The 26,466-nt window shown below is 44.5% G+C and overlaps 1 protein-coding gene across 1 annotated transcript in view; it reads left to right on the forward strand.

Annotated features, from left to right (window-relative positions):
* Nucleotides 1-914: 914 nt before the first annotated feature.
* Nucleotides 915-26,466, forward strand: part of WNK1 (WNK lysine deficient protein kinase 1) — a 170,070-nt gene continuing 144,518 nt past the window's right edge. The window contains exon 1 of the mRNA XM_065406985.1: nt 915-1,682. Within this exon, the coding sequence (XP_065263057.1) occupies nt 915-1,682 (768 nt within the window). The remainder of the gene's footprint in view (nt 1,683-26,466) is intronic.

Raw genomic sequence — 26,466 nt, forward strand, 5'->3', positions numbered from 1 at the left:
GTTAACAGCGTTTCTGTTCCCTCAGAGGAGGGATGAAAAAACTACCATTCCCAGGAAGCGCGGGGCTCTGGCGCAGGCGCAGAACAGAGTGGAAGGAGGGGGCGTGCTCCACGGGGCTGTCTATGTCTGTCGGTTTCGGGCGCTAGTCGCCATTTAGCGCGGAGAATTAGCCGGGCCGGGCGCAGCGGCTCCTCCCCCCTACCCTCGCGAGGGAGACACCCGGGCTCCCCGACCGGGGCCTTGCGGAGGAGGCGGCTTCGCGGGCGGCCCCGGTGAGAGACCCGCGAGGGGGGTTTCCGGCTCCCTGTGAGGCGCCGGCAGGCAGCGGGGGGCCGGCCCCGCGGCGAGCGGTTACTTCCTACCGGGAGGAGGCCGAGGTCGCCATGGGCGCCGTGTGAGGCGAGAGCTCCCTCAGGCTCCGAGTGACCGGGCCGCGCTTCTCTCCCCCGGCGGGGCGTGCCGGGCCTGCCCTCCCCTCTCGCGGCAGGGGAGTGCGGGGCCTGCGCCCCCGGCGCAGCCGCTTCCCGGCCTGGGCCTGCCTCGCTCCCCACCCCCAGCCCGGGGGACCAGTCGCTTTTCCTCTCAGAGAGCAGCTGGGCTGTCCCGCTGCAGGCAGCCAGCGGCTTCTCCCGGCCCGGCACCCGCCTCAGGCTCCTCTCGACTTCTCCCCCCTAGTCCCGTGTCCTGGTCCCGCTGCTGTCGCTCCATGTCGGCCCCGCTGCCCGGCTCCCCGCTGCAGGATGGATGTGGACGCTAAGCAGGGACCCACCCCGCCGCTGGCCCAGCAGCCGCCGCCAAGCCCCGCTGTGAGGAGCCCTTGGGACCCTCCTCTGTTGCAGCAGCAGCCGGACGCGCTCCCCGCTCAGTGACACCTCCCATCCTCTCAGCAGCGCTACCCCGAGCCCCGCAGCACCATGTCGGAGGGCGCCGCAGAGAGCAGCAGCCCGGCCCCCCGCTTCCTGGCTCCCCCGCCGCCTCCGCCCAAGAACGGCTCTAGTTCGGACAGCTCCGTGGGGGAGAAGCTAGGAGCCGTCGCTGACCATGATGGCTCGGGGGCCGGAGGAACAGGCGGCGAGGTGGGAGGCGGGGGCCGGAGCGAGGAATACCGGCGTCGCCGTCACACCATGGACAAGGACAGTCGTGGGGCTGCAGCCACCGAGCACCGCTTCTTCCGCCGTAGCGTGATCTGCGACTCCAATGCTACAGCTCTGGAGCTGCCTAGCTTGCAGCCCGCAGCACCCCCGGCCGTCGCCACTCCCGGGAGTATCACCCCGCTGCTGGGCTCCCCTCCTGAACCCGCTAGCCAGACCCCCTGCATCTCTGTCACCCACGTCCCCCTGCTATTGTTGCAACAGCCGTCTCTGTCGCTTCCCCACGAGGAGCAGCCCATTCAGGAGCCCCCTGCAGCAGAGGACATCGCCCCGCTACTGCCCAAAGGAGAGGCAGAGGAAGCCGCCCCCTTACCCCCTACCAACACGGCAGGCAGTGCAGCCACCGCCAGCCGGGAGCTCCAGAACCGACAGCAAGAGGATATCGAGGAGTTAGAGACCAAGGCGGTGGGCTTCTCCCTTGACGGCCGCTTCCTCAAATTCGATATTGAGATTGGAAGAGGCTCCTTCAAAACTGTCTACAAGGGGCTGGATACCGAGACTACGGTGGAAGTTGCCTGGTGTGAACTACAGGTAAAAGAGGTGCAAATTCCCCAAGCACAGTCATTCCCCTGCTGCCAGCCTCAAGAGAAGGGCAGAATCCTCAGATGTCAGGTCAACTGTCATCAGGGATGGGGGACACAGTTTTCCCTAGGTGTTAACAGCCATTCCTTGAATGGAGGGAGCAACTTCTCCCATGAGCTAGGCTGCCTGTTCCATTCCCTAAAGGTCTCTTCCCCCTTATGAGGTTGTCCAAGCTCTGAGACTTCAGAAACAGTAACTGCATTGAGTTTTCTGGAGCACTTAGCCTTCATGTCTTCTAAAGGTAATTTGGAGAGTTGCACAAAATCCTTTACCTGAGAGATAAAGGGGTTCAAGCTATAAAATTAGCATTTATACTTATTGAAATCTAGTTCAAGTCTACCTCCAGCTAAGATAAATTTTTTCAAAAGATTGGCATTTGACATTAATGTAAAGAAAAATGTATAAGGTAGGGGAAACACTTGCATGTGTGGCTAACGTCATCTTACAGGAGATACTCGAAATATGCTAGCGAAGTGCACATAATACAGAGGTAAACCAATGTAAAATTAAACTTGAGTTGGTAGTGTACTATGACTCCCCAGTAGCTCAGCCTAAGTCCCATGGCTGCCTGTTGATACACTGGAAAGTAAATGCTTGCCTTTCATAAAATTGCAAACGCTGAAATTCAACCTTTCCAGGTAACTATCTGGTTAAACTGTTACAAAGATGTTGCCGTACCTGCCAGCTCTTTGCTTCGACAGAGCTAAGGCTGTGCCGAACCCCAGTCTCATGATGGCAACAGCAGCAACTTCAGCTCCATGGCGAGTTGGAGCATGTATAACTAAGTGAGAGGAAGGTTGCTGTGCAACAAGGTTAAGGGGGAGGGTAGAGCCTGGCCTACCAGTTACAAATATCTGAAATAGGGGAATGGAGAGTCTCTGCTCTTGAAAAATTGGAGGAGGCAGAAGAAAGGCAGCAGTAGAAAGTAATCTTTCCCCATTGCTTCTGAAGGATCAAGTGCATGATCTCAGTGCGCTCTCCTGACTGGCTGCAGTATCTCATGTGCCAAAATTCTTCCTCCTCCACAGAGCAACTTACCTACTCTCACAGTCAAACTGAAAAATGACTGAGACCACTCTCAGCTTGTATTCGTAGCATGCATTTTGAAATCAAATGACACCCTCTGCCAGTGTCCTGGGTAGCTATGCATCACCACATACCGAACAGGTTTGTGGTAATTGCTTTGCAAGCTTTTTCTTTTTTAAATAAATCCTAAGACCTAGCAGTATACTCAGGGTACCATTGTCATTGGTCCTGTCTGTGTTTAATAGTTGATGCCCAGTCCGGTGCTAGGCACTACTTAAACTTTCAGTGCACTGTCTGAGTGGTGCATTATTTGTTTTCTTTATGCAGTCTGATGTAATTTTGATTTGAAATCCTAATCTTATTCTCTGTTTAAAAGGCTCTTTGAGTTCATCTCAGATTTATCTTAATATTCAGATATTGTTTATTGACCTGAAGTGATTGTCAGCTTGGTAGTGATAATTTCTGACTTCAGCAGATATCATGATAGTCAGGATGTACTAATGGTTATGGGGTACTATAGGAACAAATTAGCTAATAGAAACATCACATACCTTTTATTTACAAATAAGTCTCTTTATAAAACAGACCTAACCAAGATTTTGAAGTTAAACATTCTTTTATCAGACACTTCAAAAATAATATTATGGTTGGAATAACAATGTAAAACAGAGGGAAGAATCTTTATAAAGTAAGAAAAAGGTGATGAATTCCAGTTAGGTTTTGCTGGAAGGCTATGAGTGGGTTGTAGATTACATTATTACTATATTTCACAGTTTGCAGTTTAAGTAGCAATGTGTGATAATTCCACAGGGTGAGTGACAAAGATACAGGACATGAATAGAGAACTGTTATAAGGCAGTAGAAATAAACTTTCAACTACAGAAATGAGCCTATGATGTATGGTAAATAGGATATTTTAAGGCCATGTTGATTTCTCACTGTCTTCAGTTGTTTTGACTGGAGAGGGACTCTGTAGCCAGTGGTCTTTAGTGATGCTACACATTTACTTCAGTAATAATTATAGGAGGATGTCATTGCTGTTCTGTGACTTACATTGACGTTTTCTTGGTCTGCTCACTTCACTCAGACTCAACTGTATGGCTTTGCAAGGATGAACTGACACTTTATAAGGATGATCTACTGATGCTAGGAGTGTTGCAGAGAGGAGGAATTGGTGAATTCCATGCCAACATCAGGTGGATTAATTTCTTTTGTGAGCACAAATGAGCTCTGATTCTTTTAGGGCTGTCTTGACTTTGTTATCAATTTATGCTTAACCTTTTCATAGTTTTGGTGCTTTGAAAAGTATTATTTTAAAATGCAATAGCTACCTCTTGTCTATAGTTGAAGCTAGTAAGGTAGGGGAAGAAATTCAAACAATTAAAGCTTACTTTTCCTTTTGAAAAGAACTCTGTCCAAAATGTTCAGTTTATTCCTAGATCTCAAACACTAGCACTGCTATGTAATTTGGGAGCTGAAAGGGCATTCTAGACATAGGAGAGGTGATGAGCATGGCAGGTGTCCCTTTAGTTCAGGAATTTTTTTTTTTGTATTCAGTGCTACCACAATAAGTCACATCTGAACTTTATAAGAATTTACTTAAGCATAGTGTGTAGCCACAGACACCGTTTTCTGGCTAAGGCTCGTTTGCATGATACAGCAGCCTAACCTGGTGAAAGTAAAACTTGATACATACATGGTATCACGCAATTGGAAAAGATGACAGAGGGATAAAACATCACAGTTCTTACTTACAAGGCATGTGATGGGGGAAAAACTGCAAATGCAGTGAATGGAAGCCTACCAAAACTTCTGTATGTATTTAATTTATAGTCTTTTGAGTATACGTTTAATGCCTAAGTTATCTGAAACGTCTTTGCTAATAGGAAAGGCTAAAATGCTAATCTTTTTACTGTTTATCAAAATTGTTAAATATTTTTGATCATGAAGTGTTCAAATTATACAGCACTGAGGACAGTCCTGCTAGAGCATTCAAGGATTTGGTGTATTACGCAGGCAAGCCTAGAATGGACTTGTCAATAGAATGTCTGTTTAACTGTGGGGTTTCTAACTGGATGACACAGCTGTCTTTGACTTTAAACTAGGAACCCGGTAGGGAGATCAAGGGTAAAATTTTCGGAAGTGTCTCATTTTTCAAAAGGAACGTAGGTATTTAAATCCATTTTGAAAAATGACTTCTTTTCCCAAGTCACTTTGGAAAATCTTACACCATGTCTTTCAGAAGCCTGGACGACTGCATGGTGGTGTCCCTTGTGTTTGTCAGGCTGAGGATAGTAGCATAAATGGAAAAGTAAACATATTTTTGGTTCTCCAAAGGTGTGTAGCTTAATGGCAGTCCTCCCTTTTGCCAGGTAGGAAACCTGGGTGAAATTTCTGTTTTCGCTTTCCTTATACAGGGAAGGTGGGAATCTGTGATATGGAGGATTTTGGAGGAATCTATGATATTGAGGATTGTGGGGCTCTGGGAGTGATTCAATGGAACCCCAGTAAGCAGCCTTGTAGGATATTTTGGCTTTGTTCCAAATGCGTTGGTTCTCACTTCTGTTATTCTCCTTCCACTGGTTACAGGCATTGAAGTGCATCTTCCATTGTCATAATTGGACGTGTCATAACTGCATCTAGAAAGAGGTTAGGGTCAGCACTCATAGGCTTCATGATCTAGATGGCAAGCACAAAATCAGTTGAATATTTCCTTGTGAATGGAATGACAGTAATTCAAAGAAGGGAAAATAGCTATGTATAACTCTTAACATGGCTGGTTAATCTGATTGTTCAAAAATGAAAAACAATTCTTAACAGCCTCTTTTGGTTCAGTAGCATTGCTACTAGGAATACATGATGCCTTATTCTTGTTACATTAAACTTAATAACCCTGTATTATTGAGTAACTGTAGGTCGGAGGAAGTCACAGTTGCAGTTGATTATTCATGTAAGCTAAGTCTTAGGTGTGGTCTGTGAACCTCCAGGTAAGTCCCTCCTTTCCTCTCATTGAGTCAGTTTTGAGTGGGATTGTGTAGACTACTTAGGTTCATCAAATAACACAGACCTGCAGAATAACTGGTTTGAACTGAAAATCTTCTGAGTGATGTTGGATTGCAATGGGAATTTATCACTTGTGAAGGAGCACTAATACTGTGTATCTTTTAAACATGAAAGTGCAGTGGGTGTTAGGCCTGCTCTTAAAATAATTAATCCCTCCTTTCCTGATGTGTGTGAGGAATTTGAAGAATTACCTTTAAATTGGAAAGGGTCTGCCCTTTAATGCGGAAAGGGTGATACAGGAGCCTCCATGTGAATATTATTTAAGTTGGTTGTGGAAATGCTTCCAAGGTGCTAGTGAAAGTAATATTATCTGGAGCAATGCTCCACTCCACCTGTTGTCATACAGCATTTGCCCCTTCCCACCCCCACAGCCAACCATAGCTTCATGAAGCTTTGCTAACATACACCACCTTTGCCATTCCTGTATTTGGCATCTTTTAACACAATACCCTGATTAATTCTACAATCATCGATTTTCACATGGACAGATGTCTCGGTCCTGGCGCTAGTAGGATGTTGAACCTTATCATACTGTGATGCAAGATGGATGTCAATTCTGGAGGTGAAACTGGTGCAGTAGTGTGTTCTGATAGTTTTGCTTAAATGAGTAAAAGCTGAAAATGAACTTAATCTGAATTTGTTGCTATCTCTAATTCTCATTGTTAGCTCAGCTCTGATGTACAGGCCTATGTTGTAGAACTATAAATTCCAGTTAGACTACACACTCAAATCCACTACATTTATGTTTGGGATCAACCGTCCCTAGTGATAGGTGTCCTTGCTTTCCTAGCAATGATGGTAAAGCTGTTGAGTACAAACATAACTGCATAGCTGTTTACATGCAACTGTCATTACTCTAAAATAAACTGCAGGGGGGAGAAATGATAAAGCATGCAGCCCTTGAATTTTACTACAGGAAGCAGTGATGTGCAAAACGTGTTTTCATACACAAATTCCACTGAAGGAACATTCTGGCTGTGATAGAAAATGTAAATAAGGAAACCTATTTAAGGATAAAATGTACCCTTATATAAATAGTTAAATAGGATATGAGAAGTTGTCTGGGTGTGAGGTAGGTTTCATTCTTAAGTGGTAATTTTGATGCAGTCTAATTTTTAATTAGCTCAAACTCTTAATACAAAGATGAAGTCTGTAAACATTTACAAATAAGTGGAATGTAAAATGTAGCTTACAGGCTTTAATATGCCAGTCTGTGCAGACTGGTTGGTTCTCACTGTTGCTTGGACAGTTTAGGGTCGCTGAATGCATTATGAATCTCCGTGACGTTCTGTCTTGAGCCAAATCTGGTGGCTTACGGGGTAAGATGCCAGTAAGGGATGGGTTTTAGGTCTTCCAGGGTGTCTTCCATCTGCTTTCATTGGATCATAGCAGAAGATGATTTTTGGAGAGAAGTTGGTAGGCATTCAGAGCAGATGGCCATACCACCTGAGTGCGTTGGGTGACCATTTGAGAAAGCAGGACCTGTTCAGTTAGAAAACAGATCTCTTCATTCAACTTGAATTTGTCTCACTTGAGGCTTTTGATTATTTGGAGATGCTTTATTTGAATGGTGTCCAGCTTCTTTTCAGTCATGACAGTGAGTGGCCATGTTTCAGAGTACTGACCACCAAAGCATTGTATATGCTTAGTCTCATCTCTCTACTTAGCAGGGTGGTCGGTTTCCAGAAGATGCTCTTAATGAGGTGCCCCACTAGTGACTGTGCTTTTTGCAATGCTTTTTCAGTGCTTCCCATGTTACTGACAACAAAGGCAAGGTTGGTAAGTAATCAACTGGAAGAATTTTGCATTTACCCCAATTAATTTTCAGGCTGACTTTTGCCACTGAGCTTTCCCAGGACTTTAAATGCTGCAACTAGCTTGTCTTTTGATTCAATAGCTAGTGTTGTGTTGATGAGGTTCTTATCAAGGCATATTTCAAAAGTACATTTATATAGTGTCTGGTAAAGTGCATAGTCTATGATGGCATTGAAAAGTTCTGGGGCAGCAAAGCATCTTTGTCAAATTCCCAATCTAATTTGGAAGAAGGCAGTTCTTTTCCCATGTACAAGAACACAATTTGAGGCATCTCCATATGGGAGATGGGACACTACAGAGGATGAGTATGTTGCTCCAAACTGAGGAACTATTCTGGATATCAAGAATGTCCAAAGTTATCGCTTCAAAAATTTGCTATTGATTATATTAAATCTCATGCTTTAGATTTATGCCAGTCTCTAACTACTAGAGATGGGGATGAGATCTTTGTAGTGGGTAGATGATCTCACATCTGCACACTGTGGGTTTCTTTCACCTTCATCTGAAGCATCTGGTATGGGTCATTATCAAAAACAGGATACTGGACGTAGATTGACTTTGAGTCTGATCTAGTATGGCAAGTCCTACGTTACTGTGCCTACCTAGTATTACTTGTGTAGTTTTAACTGGATGGATACAAAAGAAATGAGGTTCACTGTCAAAAAAAGTAGTAGCATTAAAGCACTAGATGGTTTCTTTGGCAATTGTGTATGACTTGAGACAATTGCCTAATCAACTATAGAAAAATGCTGTAGAACCTTACGATGGCGGTAATATACCCACTGAAGTTTAAATATTGTCTTTTCATAAACTTGAATGCATATAAGTGTGTGCCGCACTTACGAATGCAGAATGATCATGTGAAGATACACCACAGAGTGCCTAGATTCACCCTTCCTCGAATAAGTCATTAACAGACTGGCTAGGGATGACTGAGAGGGAAGAGGAGGATGACCAGGACAATCCAAATGGGGTCGTCCACCATCCTTGTGGACTTTTTACATTGTCATCTGATCTAAACCTTAGCCTAGTGCCCCACCAAGTGGTTTTAAGGCATTCCAAGGTGCTTTGCCCAGAATTGTTGAGTTGCATGCTCGCGGGTGCAAGAAAAGGTTCACATTCATGGGATTTTTCATTCACAACAGAGTGGGCATGCTGTTAAAGAAACATTCTGCAGCTAGCTAAAGATCTCTGGCTCACTCCAGACTGCATTATTTTCAAGGTTTCTTAGAAAATGCTCTTAAAATACTTGGATTAAAAAAAAAACTGATCAAGGATTTTTCAGTAGAAGAAAACTGAGAATATTGGGGTGGAGGTGGGAGAGCTCTTATTAGAGTTTCATTTGTAAGTCAGGTCTGTAACTTAAAATTTCAAGTCTGAGCTGAAGCTTGCATTGATGTCTGAGCTTACCTGAAAAGTAGAAATTTAGCAGGCTGCAGAACATATATCCTTATTTTGAAGCCCATCTCTTGGTTAAAATGACTAGGTACTGCTGAGTGACACATAAGAGAACCTGGTGTTTTAGCAGGCTTATGCTGGGAGGAAGGAATTGTTGTGGGGGGAAAAGCTAATAATACTTTCAGTGCAGAAGGAGATATGGTGCCCTCTGCTGCTTGTTTAGTGCTGTTTTAAATGCCTGAACTTGGGATACTAGAGCCATCTAGTGATACACAGGATAGGCAGCAGCAGTACAAGCTTGTTCCTTCTATCCTACCAGTAAGACTAAAATGAGGTGGAAGGCCTACCAAGCCTCTTCATTTCTTGGCATATCTATTGAGACAGCGAACAAAATTTTTTATCTGTGCTGATTTATGATGTGCAAACTCAGTTGGTTCTTGAACTGTTCCCATTAGACTTATTTCAACTAGGTCAGTGAGCAGTCAGCAGACTGTGAAACTTTTGATAACTATCAAATTGGGTGCCTATTCTCCCACTGCAGGATAACTCTCATTGACTATGATGGGAGAATAAGGGTATGTCTACACTACGAAATTAGGTCGAACTTATAGAAATCGGTTGTATACTGCTGATTGTGTGTGTCCCCACATAAAATGCTCTAAGTGCATTAAGTCGGCGGACCGCGTCCACAGTACCGAGGCTAGCGTCGACTTCCGGAGCGTTGCACTGTGGGTAGCTATCCCACAGTTCCCGCAGTCTCCGCCGCCCATTGGAATTCTGGGTTGAGATCCCAATGCCTGAATGATGCAAAACAGTGTCGCGGGGGGTTCTGGGTACATGTCGTCAGGCACCTCCCCCTCCGTCAGAGCAACGGCAGACAATCGATTCGCGCCTTTTTACCTGGGTTACCTGTGCAGACAACATACCACGGCAAGCATGGAGCCCGCTCAGCTCAGCTCACCGTCACCATATGTCCTCTGGGGGCCAGCAGACGTGGTACTGCATTGCTACACAGCAGCAGCTAATTGCCTTTTGGCAGTAGACGGTGCAGTATGACTGGTAGCCTTCATCGGCGATCTGGGTGTTGGCAGACGTGGGGCTGCATTGCACACAGCAGCAGCCCCTTGCCTTTTGGTAGAAGATGGTATATTACGACTGGTATCCGTTGTCATCGTACTGCAGTGGCTGTCAATCATGGGCACCTGGGCAGACATGCTCAGTCCTATCGAACTGTCTTGATGATGATGGCTATCAGTCGTAGTATGCTATTTTCTGCCAAGCGCCCAGTATTTTCTGCCAAGCACCCAGAAGATGCCGAGGGCTATCAGTCATGCTGCACCGTCGTCTGCCAGCTTAAGATGTAAAAAATAGATTTGTTCTGTATTCATTTGCTTCCCCATCCCTCCGTGAAATCCAACGGCCTGCTAAACCCAGGGTTTGGAGTTCAATCTTTGGGGGGGGCCATTCTGTGTGACAGTTGTTTGTGTTTCTCCCTGATGCACAGCCACCTTCGTTGATTTTAATTCCCTGTACCTGTACGCCATGTCGTCACTCGCCCCTCCCTCCCTCCCTCCCTCCGTCAGATACTAGTTTCGCGCCTTTTTTCAGACCAGACGCCATAGCACTGGGATCATGGAGCCCGCTCAGATCACCGCGGCAATTATGAGCACTATGAACACCTCGCGCATTGTCCTGGAGTATATGCAGAGCCAGGACATGCCAAAGCAAAACCAGGACCAGCCGAGGAGGCGATTGCAGCGCGGCGACGAGAGTGATGAGGAAATTGACATGGACATAGACCTCTCACGAGGCACAGGCCCCAGCAATGTGCAAATCATGGTGTTACTGGGGCAGGTTCATGCCGTGGAACGCCGATTCTGGGCCCGGGAAACAAGCACAGACTGGTGGGACCGCATCGTGCTGCAGGTGTGGGACGATTCCCAGTGGCTGCGAAACTTTCGCATGCGTAAGGGCACTTTCATGGAACTTTGTGACTTGCTTTCCCCTGCCCTGAAGCGCCAGAATACCAGGATGAGAGCAGCCCTCACAGTTGAGAAGCAAGTGGCGATAGCCCTGTGGAAGCTTGCAACACCAGACAGCTACCGGTCAGTCGGGAATCAATTTGGAGTGGGCAAATCTACTGTGGGGGCTGCTGTGATCCAAGTTGCCAGGGCAATGAAAGACCTGGTGATATCAAGGGTAGTGACTCTGGGAAACGTGCAGGCCATAGTGGATGGCTTTGCTGCAATGGGATTCCCAAACTGTGGTGGGGCCATAGACGGAACCCATATCCCTATCTTGTCACCGGAGCACCAAGCCACCGAGTACATAAACAGCAAGGGGTACTTTTCAATGCTGCTGCAAGCCCTGGTGGATCACAAGGGACGTTTCACCAACATCAACGTGGGATGGCTGGGAAAGGTACATGATGCTCGCGTCTTCAGGCACTCTGGTCTGTTTCGAAAGCTGGAGGAAGGGACTTTCTTCCCGGACCAGAAAATAACCATTGGGGATGTTGAAATGCCTATCGTGGTCCTTGGGGACCCAGCCTACCCCTTAATGCCATGGCTCATGAAGCCGTACACAGGCAGCCTGGACAGTAGTCAGGAGCTGTTCAACTACAGGCTGAGCAAGTGCCGAATGGTGGTGGAATGTGCATTTGGACGTTTAAAAGCGCGCTGGCGCAGCTTACTGACTCGCTCAGACCTCAGCGAAAAGAATATCCCCGTTGTTGTTACCGCTTGCTGTGCGCTCCACAATATCTGTGAAAGTAAGGGGGAGACATTTATGGCGGGGTGGGAGGTTGAGGCAAATCGCCTGGCCGCTGATTACGCGCAGCCAGACACCAGGGCGGTTAGAAGAGCACAGCAGGGCGCGGTGCGCATCAGAGAAGCTTTGAAAACGAGTTTTGTGACTGGCCAGGCTACGGTGTGAAACTTCTGTTTGTTTCTCCTTGATGAACCCTCCGCCCCCCCAACCCGGTTCACTCTACTTCCCTGTAAACCAACCACCCCACCCTCCCCTCCCCCCTTCGAGCACCACTTGCAGAGGCAATAAAGTCATGGTTACTTCACATTCATGCATTCTGTATTAATTCATCACACAACTAGGGGGATAATTGCCAAGGTAGCCCAGGATGGGTGGGGGAGGAGGGAAGGAAAAGGACACACTGCAGTTTAAGACTTTAACTCTTATTGAAGGCCAGCCTTCTGATGCTCGGGCAATCATCTGGGGTGGAGTGACTGGGTGGCCGGAGGCCCCCCCACCGTGTTCTTGGGCGTCTGGGTGAGGAGGCTATGGAACTTGGGGAGGAGGGCTGTTGGTTACACAGGGGCTGTAGCGGCAGTCTCTGCTCCTGCTGCCTTTCCTGCAGCTCAACCATACGCTGGAGCATATCAGTTTGATGCTCCAGCAGCCGGAGCATCGACTCTTGCCTTCTGTCTGCAATCTGACGCCACCTATCATCTTCAGCCCGCCACTTGCTCTGTTCATCCCGTGATTCAGCCCGCCACCTCTCCTCTCGTTCATACTGTGCTTTTCTGTAGTCTGACATTGACTGCCTCCACGCATTCTGCTGTGCTCTTTCAGCGTGGGAGGACATCTGGAGCTCCGTGAACATATCATCCCGAGTCCGCCGTTTTCTCCTTCTAATCTTCACTAGCCTCTGCGAAGGAGAAACATTTGCAGCTGCTGGAGGAGAAGGGAGAGGTGGTTAAAAAAGACCCATTTTAGAGAACAATGGGTACACTCTTTCACCTTAAATTTTGCTGTTCACATTACACAGCACATGTGCTTTCGTTACAATGTCGCATTTTTCCTCTTACATTGAGGGCCTGCCAGTTTGGTGTGAGAGATCACTCACGCAGTGCCAGGCAACAGATTTCGGCTTGCAGGCAGCCATGGTAAGCCACAGTCTTTTGGTTTTTTTAACCTTCTTAACATGTGGGAATGGTTTCAAACAGTAGCGCCCTCATTTCCCATACCAAGCACCCATTGGGTTGGCCATTTAAAATGGGTTTGCAATGTAAAAGGAGGGGCTGCGGTTTCCGGGTTAACATGCAGCACAAACCCAATTAACTCCCCCCCCCCCACCCAATTATCAGGGATGATCACTTCACCCCTCCCCCCTCACTGCGTGGCTAACAGCGGGGAACATTTCTGTTCAGCAGAGCAGGAAGGGGCACCTCTGAATGTCCCCTTAATAAAATGGCCCCATTTCAACCAGGTGCCCGTGAATGATATCACTCTCCTGAGGATAACAAAGAGAGATAAGGAATGGATGTTGTCTGCATGCCAGCAAACACCGGGACCATACGCTGCCATGCTTTGTTATGCAATGATTCCAGACTACGTGCTACTGGCCTGGCGTGGTAAAGTGTCCTACCATGGCGGACGGGATAAGGCAGCCCTCCCCAGAAACCTTTTGCAAAAGCTTTGGGAGTACATGAAGGAGAGCTTTCTGGAGATGTCCCTGGAGGATTTCTGCTCCATCCCCATACACGTTAACAGACTTTTCCAGTAGCTGTACTGGCCGCGATTGCCAGGGCAAATTTTTCATTAAACACGCTTGCTTTTAAACCATGTGTAATATTTACAAAGGTACACTCACCAGAGGTCCCCTGTGTGCCCTCAGGGTCTGGGAGCACGCCTTGGGTGAGTTCGGGTGTTACTGGTTCCAGGTCCAGGGTGATAAACCTATCCTGGCTGTTGGGGAAACCGGTTTCTCCGCTTCTTTGCTGCTGTGAGCTATCTACATTATCTTCATCCTCATCTTCCTCGTACCCCGAACCCGCTTCCCTGTGTGTTTCTCCAGTGAGGGAGTCATAGCACACGGTTGGGGTAGTGGTGGCTGCACCCCCTAGCATGGCATGCAGCTCCGCGTAGAAGTGGCATGTTCGCGGCTCTGTCCCGGACCTTCCGTTTGCCTCTCTGGCTTTGTGGTAGGCTTGCCTTAGCTCCTTAATTTTCACACGGCACTGCTGTGCGTCCCTGTTATGGCCTCTGTCCTTCATGGCCTTGGAGACCTTTTCTAATATTTTGCCTTTTCGTTTACTGCTACAGAGTTCAGCTAGCACTGATTCATCTCCCCATATGGCGAGCAGTCCCGTACCTCCCGTTCTGTCCATGATGGAGCTCTTTTGCGATCCTGGGACTCCATCACGGTTACTTGTGCTGATGAACTCTGCGTGGTCACCTGTGCTCTCCACGCTGAGCAAACAGGAAATGAAATTCAAACGTTCGCGGGGCTTTTCCTGTCTACCTGGTCAGTGCATCTGAGTTGAGAGTGCTGTCCAGAGCGGTCACAATGAAGCACTGTGGGATAGCTCCCGGAGGCCAATAACGTCGAATTCCGTCCACACTATCCCAATTCCGACCCGCTAAGGCCGATTTTATCGATAATCCCCTCGTCGGAGGTGGAGTAAAGAAACCGGTTTAAAGGGCCCTTTAAGTCGAAAGAAAGGGCTTCGTTGTGTGAACGTGTCCAGGCTTAATTCGATTTAACGCTGCTAAAGTCGACCTAAACTTGTAGTGTAGACAAGGCCTAAGGCACCTTAAGCCACTGATACAGAAAGGAGAGATTCTGTCTCATGACTTTTCAACTCCCTCTTCATCTAAATGGCTGTACCAGTTCCTACTTTTGCTACACCAGCAGCTGAAGATAGGTTGTGAGTCTAATCTACTTCTTTCCCTGCCAGTTAGATATACTTTTTTCCATTTTTAGTTGTCTGCCTTCTTTCTCCCCCTGAACTCACACAGTGAATTACTGTGAAACGTGCCCATAATCTGTAGTATGCCTGTGTTCACTGGCAGTAGAGGCATAGGACCCTTGGTCTTTGAGTGCTTTGGAATAAGTTAGATAGAATAGTTGTGATGGGATGCATTTGGATGACAGACAATATACCATGTGTGACAGATGACCATAGTCTGGTATTGTTAATGCAGCTGGTCTGACCAGACAGCCTTGCTTAGCCATTTAAAGGTCTACTGAGTTGGTATCAATGTTACCCATGCTTGCTTTTTTTTTTTTTTTGCTGGCTGATCTCTTTTATGGTGTTAACTGCCCTAACAGGAGATGGATCATTTCTGCCTTACTAACTCTTTCTGGTGAGTTGCTTGGACTCCAACATACATATCTTGAACAATATGAAAATATTGACTATTTTTGTCCTTGTTAAGATGACTGACACAAACTAGAGCATATAAATATTGCTATTAAAAGATGAAATCCAGGCGATTATCTTAAGGATTTAAACATCTGCGTACGCTTATGTAACCTGCATCTGTTAATAGCAGCTTCTGTGTTACTGCTAGGATTTGGTTAAATGTTACAGAATGTCAGCATTTCTTTATTCTCCAGATGAGCTTTCAGTGAGGCTTTATTTTTTAAAGCCTTGATATATTTCACCAAACAACTATTTTTAGTTTTCTCTCCCCTCTGTCAATTGTTTACAATGTAACTTCAAGATGCCACCCAGTTTCCTTGGGGTAACAGCAATTTTTTTTCTGAACAAACCTGTTTCATCAAGAGTTATGCATATATGGGAAGCATTAGCTTCTGAAATCCTGTAAGTACTCTATGCTGAAATGATTTGTTCTATTTTCTTAGCCGTTTTCAGCTGGCTTAGACCCACTCAACATCAGATACTTTTAGGCAGGTGAAGGAACCATGAGAAATGATGTCTAACTTGAGTTGAAGGGAGCAGTTGAGACTTACTGAATGCAGACCTGGTTCTGTCTCACTGTACGTTAACTACATCAGAAATACTGGTGGGGGAAACTGACTGAATTTTTTAGACATCTCCGAAGTTGAGCTTCAAGCAATATTTTTCACTTCAGTATTGCACTTGTGATCTAGGTAAGTAGGGAGCTCTGATATGTATAGAGTGCTCTTTGGAGGAAACCCAATGCTGGTCACATGCAGAAAATATACAATTCACTGGTTTAGTGAGTTGTCAGATTTACCAGAAGCATGTAGTGTGCTGGAAACTTAACAGCAAAAATTTAAAGTAGCTGATGGCAGAGTGAGCTCTAGTTTCCTCTTCGCGCCTTCTTTTTTAGTGAAAAAACCACAAACATCCTTCACATGCTTATTGATTCAGCTGCTAATCTGAAAATGGCTTGGCCCTTTCTAAAATGTTTGCATCTGAAAATTTTACAGTGGACACTTGCATTTTTTATCTTGATGGCAACTACAGGCCAATTCAAATTGTACGATGAGATTTTGTTGTTCAGATGCACAACAGGCTAAGGGAGCAACTCCTGACAGAAAAGCCCCACTGCCTTATGGGTGAACTTGGGAGAATGTAAGGCTATGAGAGTAAACTCAGACAGAAAATCTGGAATGGAGCCCCTAAGGCAGTCAGGTACTAACATTTTAGTATCTTTCTGGCAACTCCTGCGGCAGATCAGGTACTAGATGTATTGGTGGTTCTTCTCCACTGGATTTTACTGGTGACATCCAGAGGGGGGTTTTACTAGGGAATGTTTTCTAGAGCGGGAGTGGTGAAAGGTCTGGTTCTGGAGTGCAAATGCATTCTAGGACTTGTCTACAGTAAAACTTCTGTGCTTACATGGCTCAGATGTAAATTAGTGGCCCCCAATGTTGATTCCAGGGTAGAAAGGGCTCTGGGTTGGTGTTGCCCTTTGTTATGTGGACTGGCTCTGGGCTGCTCTATGCAACATGGTGTTTAAAACATCAGTTGCTGCCTGAAGCTTTAAGAGCTGTTGAAATTAATGTTGAAACTGCAGGGGGCGGTCTTCTAGCAAAAGTGCTCATTTTGAGACTACCTTAACGAGCACAAGGGAACTCTTCATGCTTTCTAGCAGGGTCCACATGTGCCTGTTAGTGCATGACACTCCAGTGAGCACTAGAACTTACTCCTCTAGTGTGGGTGAAAGCACGGTGTAGACAAGCTCTAAGTCACTTTCATATTGTCTTGGACAGGGCAAAACTTAATGACTTGGTATGACAGATGTCTTCCTTTATTGTCTATTTGGTAAGTTTTCAGTCTGCTGATCTTCGGAAGCTTCTTCCAACGGCCTTAAATTGTAAAATCTTTACATGAGGGACTGTCTGGTGATCTTACAGTGTGTAGACCATGCCTTACATGTGGGCACTATTGTAATGGCCTGTGATTTGCATTTTTCACAAAGCTTCTTAGTTTCTAGTATACAAGAGCTAAAATAGTCTTTTAGACTGCTTATAAAGTCAAGATGCTTTCAACCTTATTTATTAAAAAGGGGAAAAAAGTACGGCTATTTGTTTTTTTTTTTGGTACCTCTGCCAGATTAGTAACCTTCAAAGTGCCAAGCAGGTTCTATAGTTAAGAGATGTGTGCTGTAATACTTTCCCAACATATATAAAGACAGACAGGAAGGAATATAAAGTGCCTGTCATGGACCAGGTGTAGACAATATTTAAAATACTGAGTGGGAAGAAAAGAGAACTGGTTCTCTTGCTGCACTCTCAATTTGACTGGCAAAATGACTTACTTTTTAGAGGCTTTATTGCATGTGGTGGCACTTGCTTGAAGTAGGATAAATGTCCAATCTTATAGTCAATGTTTCATTAAAACTAGGGAAACACATCATCCAAAAAAAAGCACATCTTTCCAACCTGAGACTTTATTTGTCTTAGGCTTGGGGAGTCATAGCAGTTGAAGCTCATTTTATACAAAGTGTAAAATGGAAGTGAGGTCTGTTGTCCAGATATTAGAGACCTGAAAATAAAACTAGTTCTGACCCAGTGCTGCTGACTATGCAATTCCTCATAAGGAACTTTGAGGGCTGATGAAGCATTTGAAAGAGAAAGTTGGAGAATTGCAAACAATAGTTCCACATTTTATATGGTCTTGTCTTAAAAAAAAACCCTGACACTTAATTGTGAAGCTTTAAAATGTGTGAAGCAGGATGTCATAAATCTGCCAGTAAATGTTCAAATGTGAAAATTGCTAGTCTGCATGAAAATAAGTATCTGCTGTTTGTGCTCAAACTTCGAGACTAAAACTTCAATTTCAGATTCTGCTCCTAGCTCTAGTGACTCTCACTGATTTTGATTAAGTCACTTAACCTTGTCATGCCTGCATTTACACACACAAAATCAGGATCAGGCTTATTTGACTCTCACTAGGCTATTGTGGATTTAATATTTGTGAAACACTTTGAACATGAGAAGCATTGTAGTTATACGTGCACTCACAATTTCCAAAATGTGTGGCAGCAGGGTCAGGCAAAGTTAATTAGAATATCTGGTGACTTACTGGATTGTCCTGTTAATGTGTTTTGCCTCTGATCATGTATTATAGAGCAAGCTGCATGGCTCATCTTTTGCACAAGGTGAGATTTAAAGCAATTATAATTAGCTGTCTATGAAGCAGTTTATTTAATTGGGAGAAAATGAACTACTTAATCTTGCAGCAATATCCATGTATTGGTTAGTGCTGAATGACTAGAAAATTTGTAGAAAACTCCATGGTGGTTTTGACATCTCTGAAACATCTAAAGAGAACACGTTGGGTGTACTGATGAAGGACAAAAGTGTTAGATAGAAACTGTCTTGCAGTTACAATTAAACTACTTAACGTTGCTCCCCCACATTTGTGTGAAGTGGAAAAATGGGGAGACTTTTACAATCATACATTGTATTTCCTCCATCCAAATAATGGTACTTGACCTGTCCCTTTTCTCTTGTGACACCTTGGGACAAAACAGCCGTGATCTAGTGATCACTTAAGACACTGATTAACCATTACAGTGCTGTTGAATTTTAATGAACCCTTACATATTCTGGGTTGAAGACCTTGGCAAGATATCTGGTTGGTCCTAGTAGCTTCCCACACTCCATGCTTCCCTTTTTAAGGGCTTATCTACACTTAAAATGCTACAGCAGTGCAGCTGCATTGGGGCAGTGCTTCAGCGAAGACAGTACTTATGCCGATGGGAGAGGTTCCCCTATTGGCTTAGGTAATCCATTTCCCCTAGAGGCAGTAGCTAGGTCGATGGAAGAATTCTTTAATCTAGCAAGGGCCCTGTTTGGACCTGTATTCTTTGGTGTCCAGTGACAAATTCTGCAAAGCAGTGGAATTACTTAGTTGGGGGAACTTTACTTTCAACTTGTAAAACTGCAGTAGATAACTATTCGGTAGTTATTTGGGCAATAAAACTCGCAATTACACACACACACACACACACACACACACACACACACACACACACACACACACACACACCCCACTTAACAGTAAACTTTCTCAAATTAAATACCAAATTACAATAGTCACCCTGTTATGCTTTCAAAAACTTATTGTTGAAAATAAGTAACATCCTGTTAACTCAACTTTTTCTAACTTAGTGCCAAATTCCTGTTGAAGCTCAAACAATGCGTAACTGCATTGTGGAGGGCAGTCACAGTGGACAAGGAGGATTTAGAAATTGGGGAGGGAACTAAGTGTGTGGCTTTTGTCTTTTGCAGATATGTAAACCCTTAAATCTGCTGGATTTGTGGTGGTGTAGGGCTTTTTGTCACTTGGGATGGGAATGGCATCTGAAAGTGTTGGAGTTCAGTTTGTGTTTTGGGGGGAGGGAGTTAAGTGAATTATTTTTTAAATGTGCAGAAGATTTTTTCTTCTCTTGCATGAATCCCCTCCTTACTTTCTGTGGTGAGAGTGGGGGTAATGTTGGCCTGTAGGTGTAGCATCCACTCCTCTCCTGCATCTTTCTCCTGGGTAGATCTCTCTTCTGGTTTCTCACCTATTTCAAGCAACATGCTGCTTGCCTCCATCAAAAGTGTGAGCAAGAAAAGGTATCTGGATGTTGCCTGAAATAGTGCTTTGTCCCCAAGCCTGCCCATCATTAATCTGCATTTAGTCCCTCCACAAGCCACTTGGCAGATCAGGGAATATTTTTTTCCTGTGGTGACATATCATTCTGTGGAAGAAAGTGGATTCTGCAGCCATGGAATTGTGTTAGTCACAGAAGTTGTGACTACAGTTCAAACCTGTATAGATGTCTTGACACTTAGATCTATCTGCTTCCAAATCTAAAACTTCCAGCTGGTAATCTAATCCACAGTTGTGTTTCAGTAGGCTGCTTCTTTTCCCAATAATCTATTTCTTATCCTTGCTTCTCCTACCTCCTCACATTTTTTTCCGGGGAGTGGGGGAGGGAACCCGGTACTAGATTGGACTGTAGCTGAAAGGATGTCAGATCTGCCTTCTCTTACTTCTCAAATGACCAAAACATAAGCAATAGCTGAATTTTTTTTTTTCGCGGGGGCGGGAGAGGTAGGGAGAGGTCAATGGCAATCAAACTCAGCAATTTCCCTTTCCTCTTCCCTGAATTTTGTGTGGAAGTAGCTGTAGTTTGCTATTTTGAATAGTCATACTCACATCATTAGGATGGGATGGAAATATGTCAATTGTTTCAAATGTAAACATTCAATGCAACAGCTGTAAGTAATCAAGCTCTAAGGTTAGTAGCTAAGGAGTCACTTTCTAGGATTGTAGGCATTGCTTTAATAAAATTGAAGAAAATGTTTGACAGTTGCAGAACTGTTTTGATGAAATAAAATGAACGAGCAGCTTTTGTTACTGGCAAGACTCAATAACACACATTGTTTTTTGTTGGGGGAAGAGGGTGAAGTAGGACCTCTTAGAACTGTGAATTCCACCTCCCATAATTCCTCAGAAAATCCTCTGTTTTCGAGCCATAAGTCCTCAGAGTGACCACCTCCTGTGGGCTATTGGAGGATGAGAAGCCATTGATTCCATTTCTAAAGCAGCCAGAGAGGTTGCTGTTAAGTAACTTAAATTCCTTCCCTGCCTCCTCCCTTTCAGAGTCTGAGTATGTCACTATACTATTCTTAGTTTTGGGAGTGGACTCTTCTGGGATTGTTCAGTCTTCCTCTTCAACTGAACAGTACTGGGATAGCCCTAAATGAGTTACATTTAAGCAAAGACAGGGATGCCTGACTTTATTTAGTTGTAGATAGCAAGGAGCCACTTATCAACAGTACTTTTTTTAATGAGTCTACCTGACATAGATAAATGGAGGGGTTAACTTTTATTTTTCAGGTTAAGGAAGGTATCTGCTTCCCTCAGACTATAAATGAGACTTAATTTATTCATTAGTTTTGGGAACGGGGTTTGGGAGATTGCACATGGCCATTGGCCATGTGTTACATGCACTGCTGAGCATAATGTGAAGCTAAGTGCCATAAAAAGTTAAGTACCAAGTAAATGGTTGAAAAAAAGCCTTTAATGGGAGAATGGCCATGGTCGTTAATTTGGTAGAATAGTTCTTATGGAGACAAATGTGTGATATGTGAGGCTGTGGTTCTTGGCTAGTGAAGACTGAAATTATCAGAACAATTAATTTAGTTCTTGCTTCCTCTGTCTCCTTCTCCCCTGAATAGTAATGTGCTCATGCTAAAATCAAGGGGCGGGGTGGAGGGGGACTAATCCTTTCCATTTGAACTTACTAGCTGTCAGAATTTTGGAGTAAGCAAAAGAGCCAACCTTGTAAAGTATCAGAGGGGTAGGCGTGTTAGTCTGGATCTGTAAAAAGCGACCGTGTCCTGTGGCACTTTATAGACTAACAGACATATTGGGTGAATACTCACTTCATCAGATGAAACTTGTAAAGTTTTCATCTGGCTGAAAGGGATACTCCTAAAGGTGCTCTTGAATGCACGGTTCTGTAGCAGACTACCTTCTAAAAATAAGTCATGTGCAAGCATTAACCGGAACTGGTTCCCTTTAGTTTGCTAGTATTCACTGGCTTGATAAAGAAAAAGTTACCTACCTTATAGTAACGCTAGTTTTTGGAGATGTTTTGTCCACATGTATTCCATTCTTGATGTGCATACATCCTGTGTGTGAGAGATTGGATTGAGTTAGTCAGCAGTGTCCTTTGGGGCCCACACCAGTGACCTCCCTATCTAAGGGCATGAAGGGTAGATTGGGTACAACTCCTAATTTCCTTCGCCAATACAGAATTCCAGAGGAGTAGAACTACCTGGTTGTGGGATCTGACATGCATCCGATCTGAAAGATTCCCATGAAGATTAGTGTCTCTCAAAAGTGTGGACCATGCTCCACTGGGCTGCCAGTCAGCAACTGGGCTCAGATGCCCAACAAATTTCAGAAACGGGGACTCGTAGTTACAGGGGTAGTGGCACTTGTCCCCTTTTGTGGTCTCTGAGTGCACCCATTCAGGTGCCAGACCTTGTGCCTTTACCTTCCTGTGGTGGAATTCCGCACTTACTCTTAGTCCAGTCCCTAGGCAATGATACCCTGTGTATTAGCTGTGCTTATCCATTGGGTCTGACTGAGTTCTGACATTTGCAGTACTTCCCTTCAGAGTCTGTGACCAGTAAAGTTCAGTGACAAAACAGCCTTCTTAAAACTAAAGTATTGTTTTTTGTTACTATGTTAAAATAATTAAGATTAAAAAGGATTTCAAACCCAGCCTCTTACCTAAAGGCTTACCATCCCTGAAGGGAACCTAGGTGGGACTAACTTAAGACACCACAGCTGGTGGTTTGCTTGTGTCTCAGCTTATTTCCTCTTAACAATTCCCTAATCATTTCAGTGTTTCTTCTTAAACCTGCCACAGTTCTTTTGACCTCTGGTGTGCGCAGATCTTTTCCTGTCCTGACATTGTCACTTAACAAAATCAAGTGTTTGTCTCAAGACAAGTGACTTTTCAACGTTCTTTTCCTTAATCGCTATTCAACTACACCAATATATTGATACAGAAAAGATTCCAAGAACCAGGTTAGCAAAGAGCATTAATAAATTATTACAGAATAGCTCCCTATCTATCCTCCTCTGTTCTTCCAGCAGGCTGTTGAGGCTGCCTGAGATCTGGCGGAATGAGCTTTAATGGGTGGGTGGATCTAACCTGGCTAACTCATAACACGTTCTTATACAGTTGGAAGACCCATATCAGCAAAGCCCATGCTCGGTCTAGGTATGTTCCTTGAATGTTTTTGTCCTGTTAAGGTAATATAACAATGCCCTTACTACATCAAGTGTATGAAGTTCGTTTTCCTTGAGATTGTGTGAGGCTTGAAAGAAACTGGGAGGTAACTAATTGGTTCATATGGAACTCTGAAACAACCTTGGGAAGGAACTTGGGATGAAGCCTGAGGGTACCTGTCCTTCTGAAACACTTTAAAAGTGTGTGTGTGTGTGTGTGTGGGGGGGGGGGGGAACGCATGCCATGAGGGCATGAATCTTCCCTATCTTTCAAGATGAGGTCATGACTACTAACAGGCAGCTTTCATCAATAGGCAGTATAGGGAACAGGTTGTTAAGGACTCAGTGTGGGGACCCATCAACTGTAATAGTTTGACGTCCCAAGAGGGAAGGGAGCTCCCAAACAGGGAAAATCATGGGAGGGCGATGTGCAGATACCGCTGCTAATGGACCCTTGTGGAATTAATAGAAAATCCATATTGTTGCAGGCTTAACAAATACCCATTTCAGCAATATTGGACTATTGTCAAAGACACTGGTGCTAAGATGCCTAAATAGAAAACCTCTTCCATTTATAAAACTGAATCAGTTTAGTTGAGGCTTTCCTGGTTCAGAGCACAATGTTCAGAACTTCACGTGAACGCTTCTTTTTTCATAGATTTATAGATTCTAGGACTGGAAGGGACCTCGAGAGGTCATAGAGTCCAGTCCCCTGCCCTCATGGCAGGACCAAATACTGTCTAGACCATCCCTGAGAGACGTTTATCTAACCTACTCTTAAATATCTCTAGAGATGGAGATTCCACAACCTCCCTAGACAATTTATTCCAGTGTTTAACCACCCTGACAGGAACTTTTTCCTAATGTCCAACCTAAACCTCCCTTGCTGCAGTTTAAGCCCATTGCTTCTTGTTCTATCCTTAGAGGCTAAGGTGAACAAGTTTTCTCCCTCCTCCTTATGACCCCCTTTTAGATAACTGAAAACTGTTATCATGTCGCCTCTCAGTCTTCTCTTTTCCAAACTAAACAAACCCAATTCTTTCAGCCTTCCTTCATAGGTCATGTTCTCAAGACCTTTAATCATTCTTGTTGTTCTTCTCTGGACCCTCTCCAATTTCTTCACATCTTTCTTGAAATGCGGTGCCCAGAACTGGACACAATACTCCAGTTGAGGCCTAACCAGCGCAGAGTAGAGTGGAAGAATGACTTCTCGTGTCTTGCTCACAACACACCTGTTAATACATCCCAGAATTATGTTTGCTTTTTTTGCAACAGCATCACACTGACTCATTTAGCTTGTGGTCCACTATAACCCCTAGATCCCTTTCTGCCGTACTCCTTCCTAGACAGTCTCTTCCCATTCTGTATGTGTGAAACTGATTGTTCCTTCCTAAGTGGAGCACTTTGCATTTGTCTTTGTTAAACTTCATCCTGTTTACCTCAGACTATTTCTCCAATTTGTCCAGATCATTTTGAATTATGACCCTGTCCTCCAAAGCAGTTGCAATCCCTCCCAGTTTGGTATCATCTGCAAACTTAATAAGCATACTTTCTATGCCAATATCTAAGTCGTTAATGAAGATATTGAACAGAGCCGGTCCCAAAACAGACCCCTGCGGAACCCCACTCGTTATGCCTTTCCAGCAGGATTGGGAACCATTAATAACAACTCTGAGTACGGTTATCCAGCCAGTTATGCACCCACCTTATAGTAGCCCCATCTAAATTGTATTTGCCTAGTTTATCGATAAGAATATCATGCGAGACCGTATCAAATGCCTTACTAAAGTCTAGGTATACCACATCCACAGCTTCTCCCTTATCCACAAGACTCGTTATCCTATCGAAGAAAGCTATCAGATTGGTTTGACACTATTTGTTCTTTACAAATCCATGCTGGCTATTTCCTATCACCTTATCACCTTCCAAGTGTTTGCAGATGATTTCCTTAATTACTTGCTCCATTATCTTCCCTGGCACAGAAGTTAAACTAACTGGTCTGTAGTTTCCTGGGTTGTTTTTATTTCCCTTTTTATAGATGGGCACTATATTTGCCCTTTTCCAGTCTTCTGGAATCTCTCCCGTCTCCCATGATTTTCCAAAGATAATAGCTAGAGGCTCGGATACCTCCTCTATTAGCTCCTTGAGTATTCTAGGATGCATTTCATCAGGCCCTGGTGACTTGCAGGCATCTAACTTTTCTAAGTGATTTTTTAACTTGTTCGTTTTTTTATTTTATCGGCTAAACCTACCCCTTCCCATTAGCATTCACTATGTTAGGCATTCCTTCAGACTTCTCGGTGAAGACCGAAACAAAGAAGTCATTAAGCATCTCTGCCATTTCCAAGTTTCCTGTTACTGTTTCTCCCTCTTCACTGAGCAGTGGGCCTACCCTGTCTTTGGTCTTCCTCTTGCTTCTAATATATTGATAAAAAGTCTTCTTGTTTCCCTTGTGGGCTGCCAGTCAGCAACTGGGCTCAGATGTAAAGCAGCTGGGTCTCGGTGCAGGATTTTTGTTCTGTATATTGGGCAGAGGAGGTAATGTGATCAGGGCAGGCAGTGTTGAGAGGTTCACCACATCTGAATACCAAAACTCACTGTGCTGGGGCTATCACCAGGACAGATGGTATTCACCCAAGAGTTCTGAAGGAACTCCAATAGGAAATTGAAGATGTAACAACTATGGTATGTAACCTATCCCTTAAATCAGCCTCTTTACTAGATGACTGGAGGATAGCTAATATCCCAATTTTTAAAAAAGGGTCCAGAGGCAATCCTGGTGATTAAAGGCTGGTAAGTGTAACTTCAGTACTAGGAAAATAGTTTGAAACTGTAATAAAGAGCAGACTTACCATGCTCATCTCTGTGTCTGCTATGTGGAAGAGTCAGGTTGGCTTCCGTAAAGTCAAATCATGTCTCGCCAATCTATTAGAATTCTTTGAAGATGTAAACAAGTATGTGGAGAAGGGGGGTCCAGTGGATATAGTGTACTTTCAGAAAGCCTGTGACAAGGTCCCTCACCAAAGGCTCTTAAGCAAAGTAAGCTGTCATGGGATAAGAGAGAGGATCTTCTCATGGATCAATAACTGGTTAAAAGATAGAAAACAAAGGGCAGGAGTAAATGATTAGTTTTCACAGTGGAGAGAGGTCAATATCAGGGTCCCTCAAGGATCTGTACTGGGGCCAGTGCTGTTCAGTATATTCATAAACTATGTGGAAATGGGCATAAACAGTGAGGTGGCAAAGTTTGCAGATGATACAAAATTACTCAAGATAGGTCCAAAGCAGACAGCAAAGTGGTATAACAGGTCTCACAAAACTGGGTGACTGGGCAACAAAATGGCAGATGAAATTCAATGTTGCTAAGTGCAAAGCAGTGCAAGTTGGATAACTTAATCCCAACTATACGTACAAAATGATGGGGTATACATTAGCTGTTACCCCTCAGGAAA

This window comes from Emys orbicularis, chromosome 1 (genome assembly GCF_028017835.1).
Source record: "Emys orbicularis isolate rEmyOrb1 chromosome 1, rEmyOrb1.hap1, whole genome shotgun sequence".
Lineage (NCBI taxonomy): Eukaryota > Metazoa > Chordata > Testudines > Emydidae > Emys > Emys orbicularis.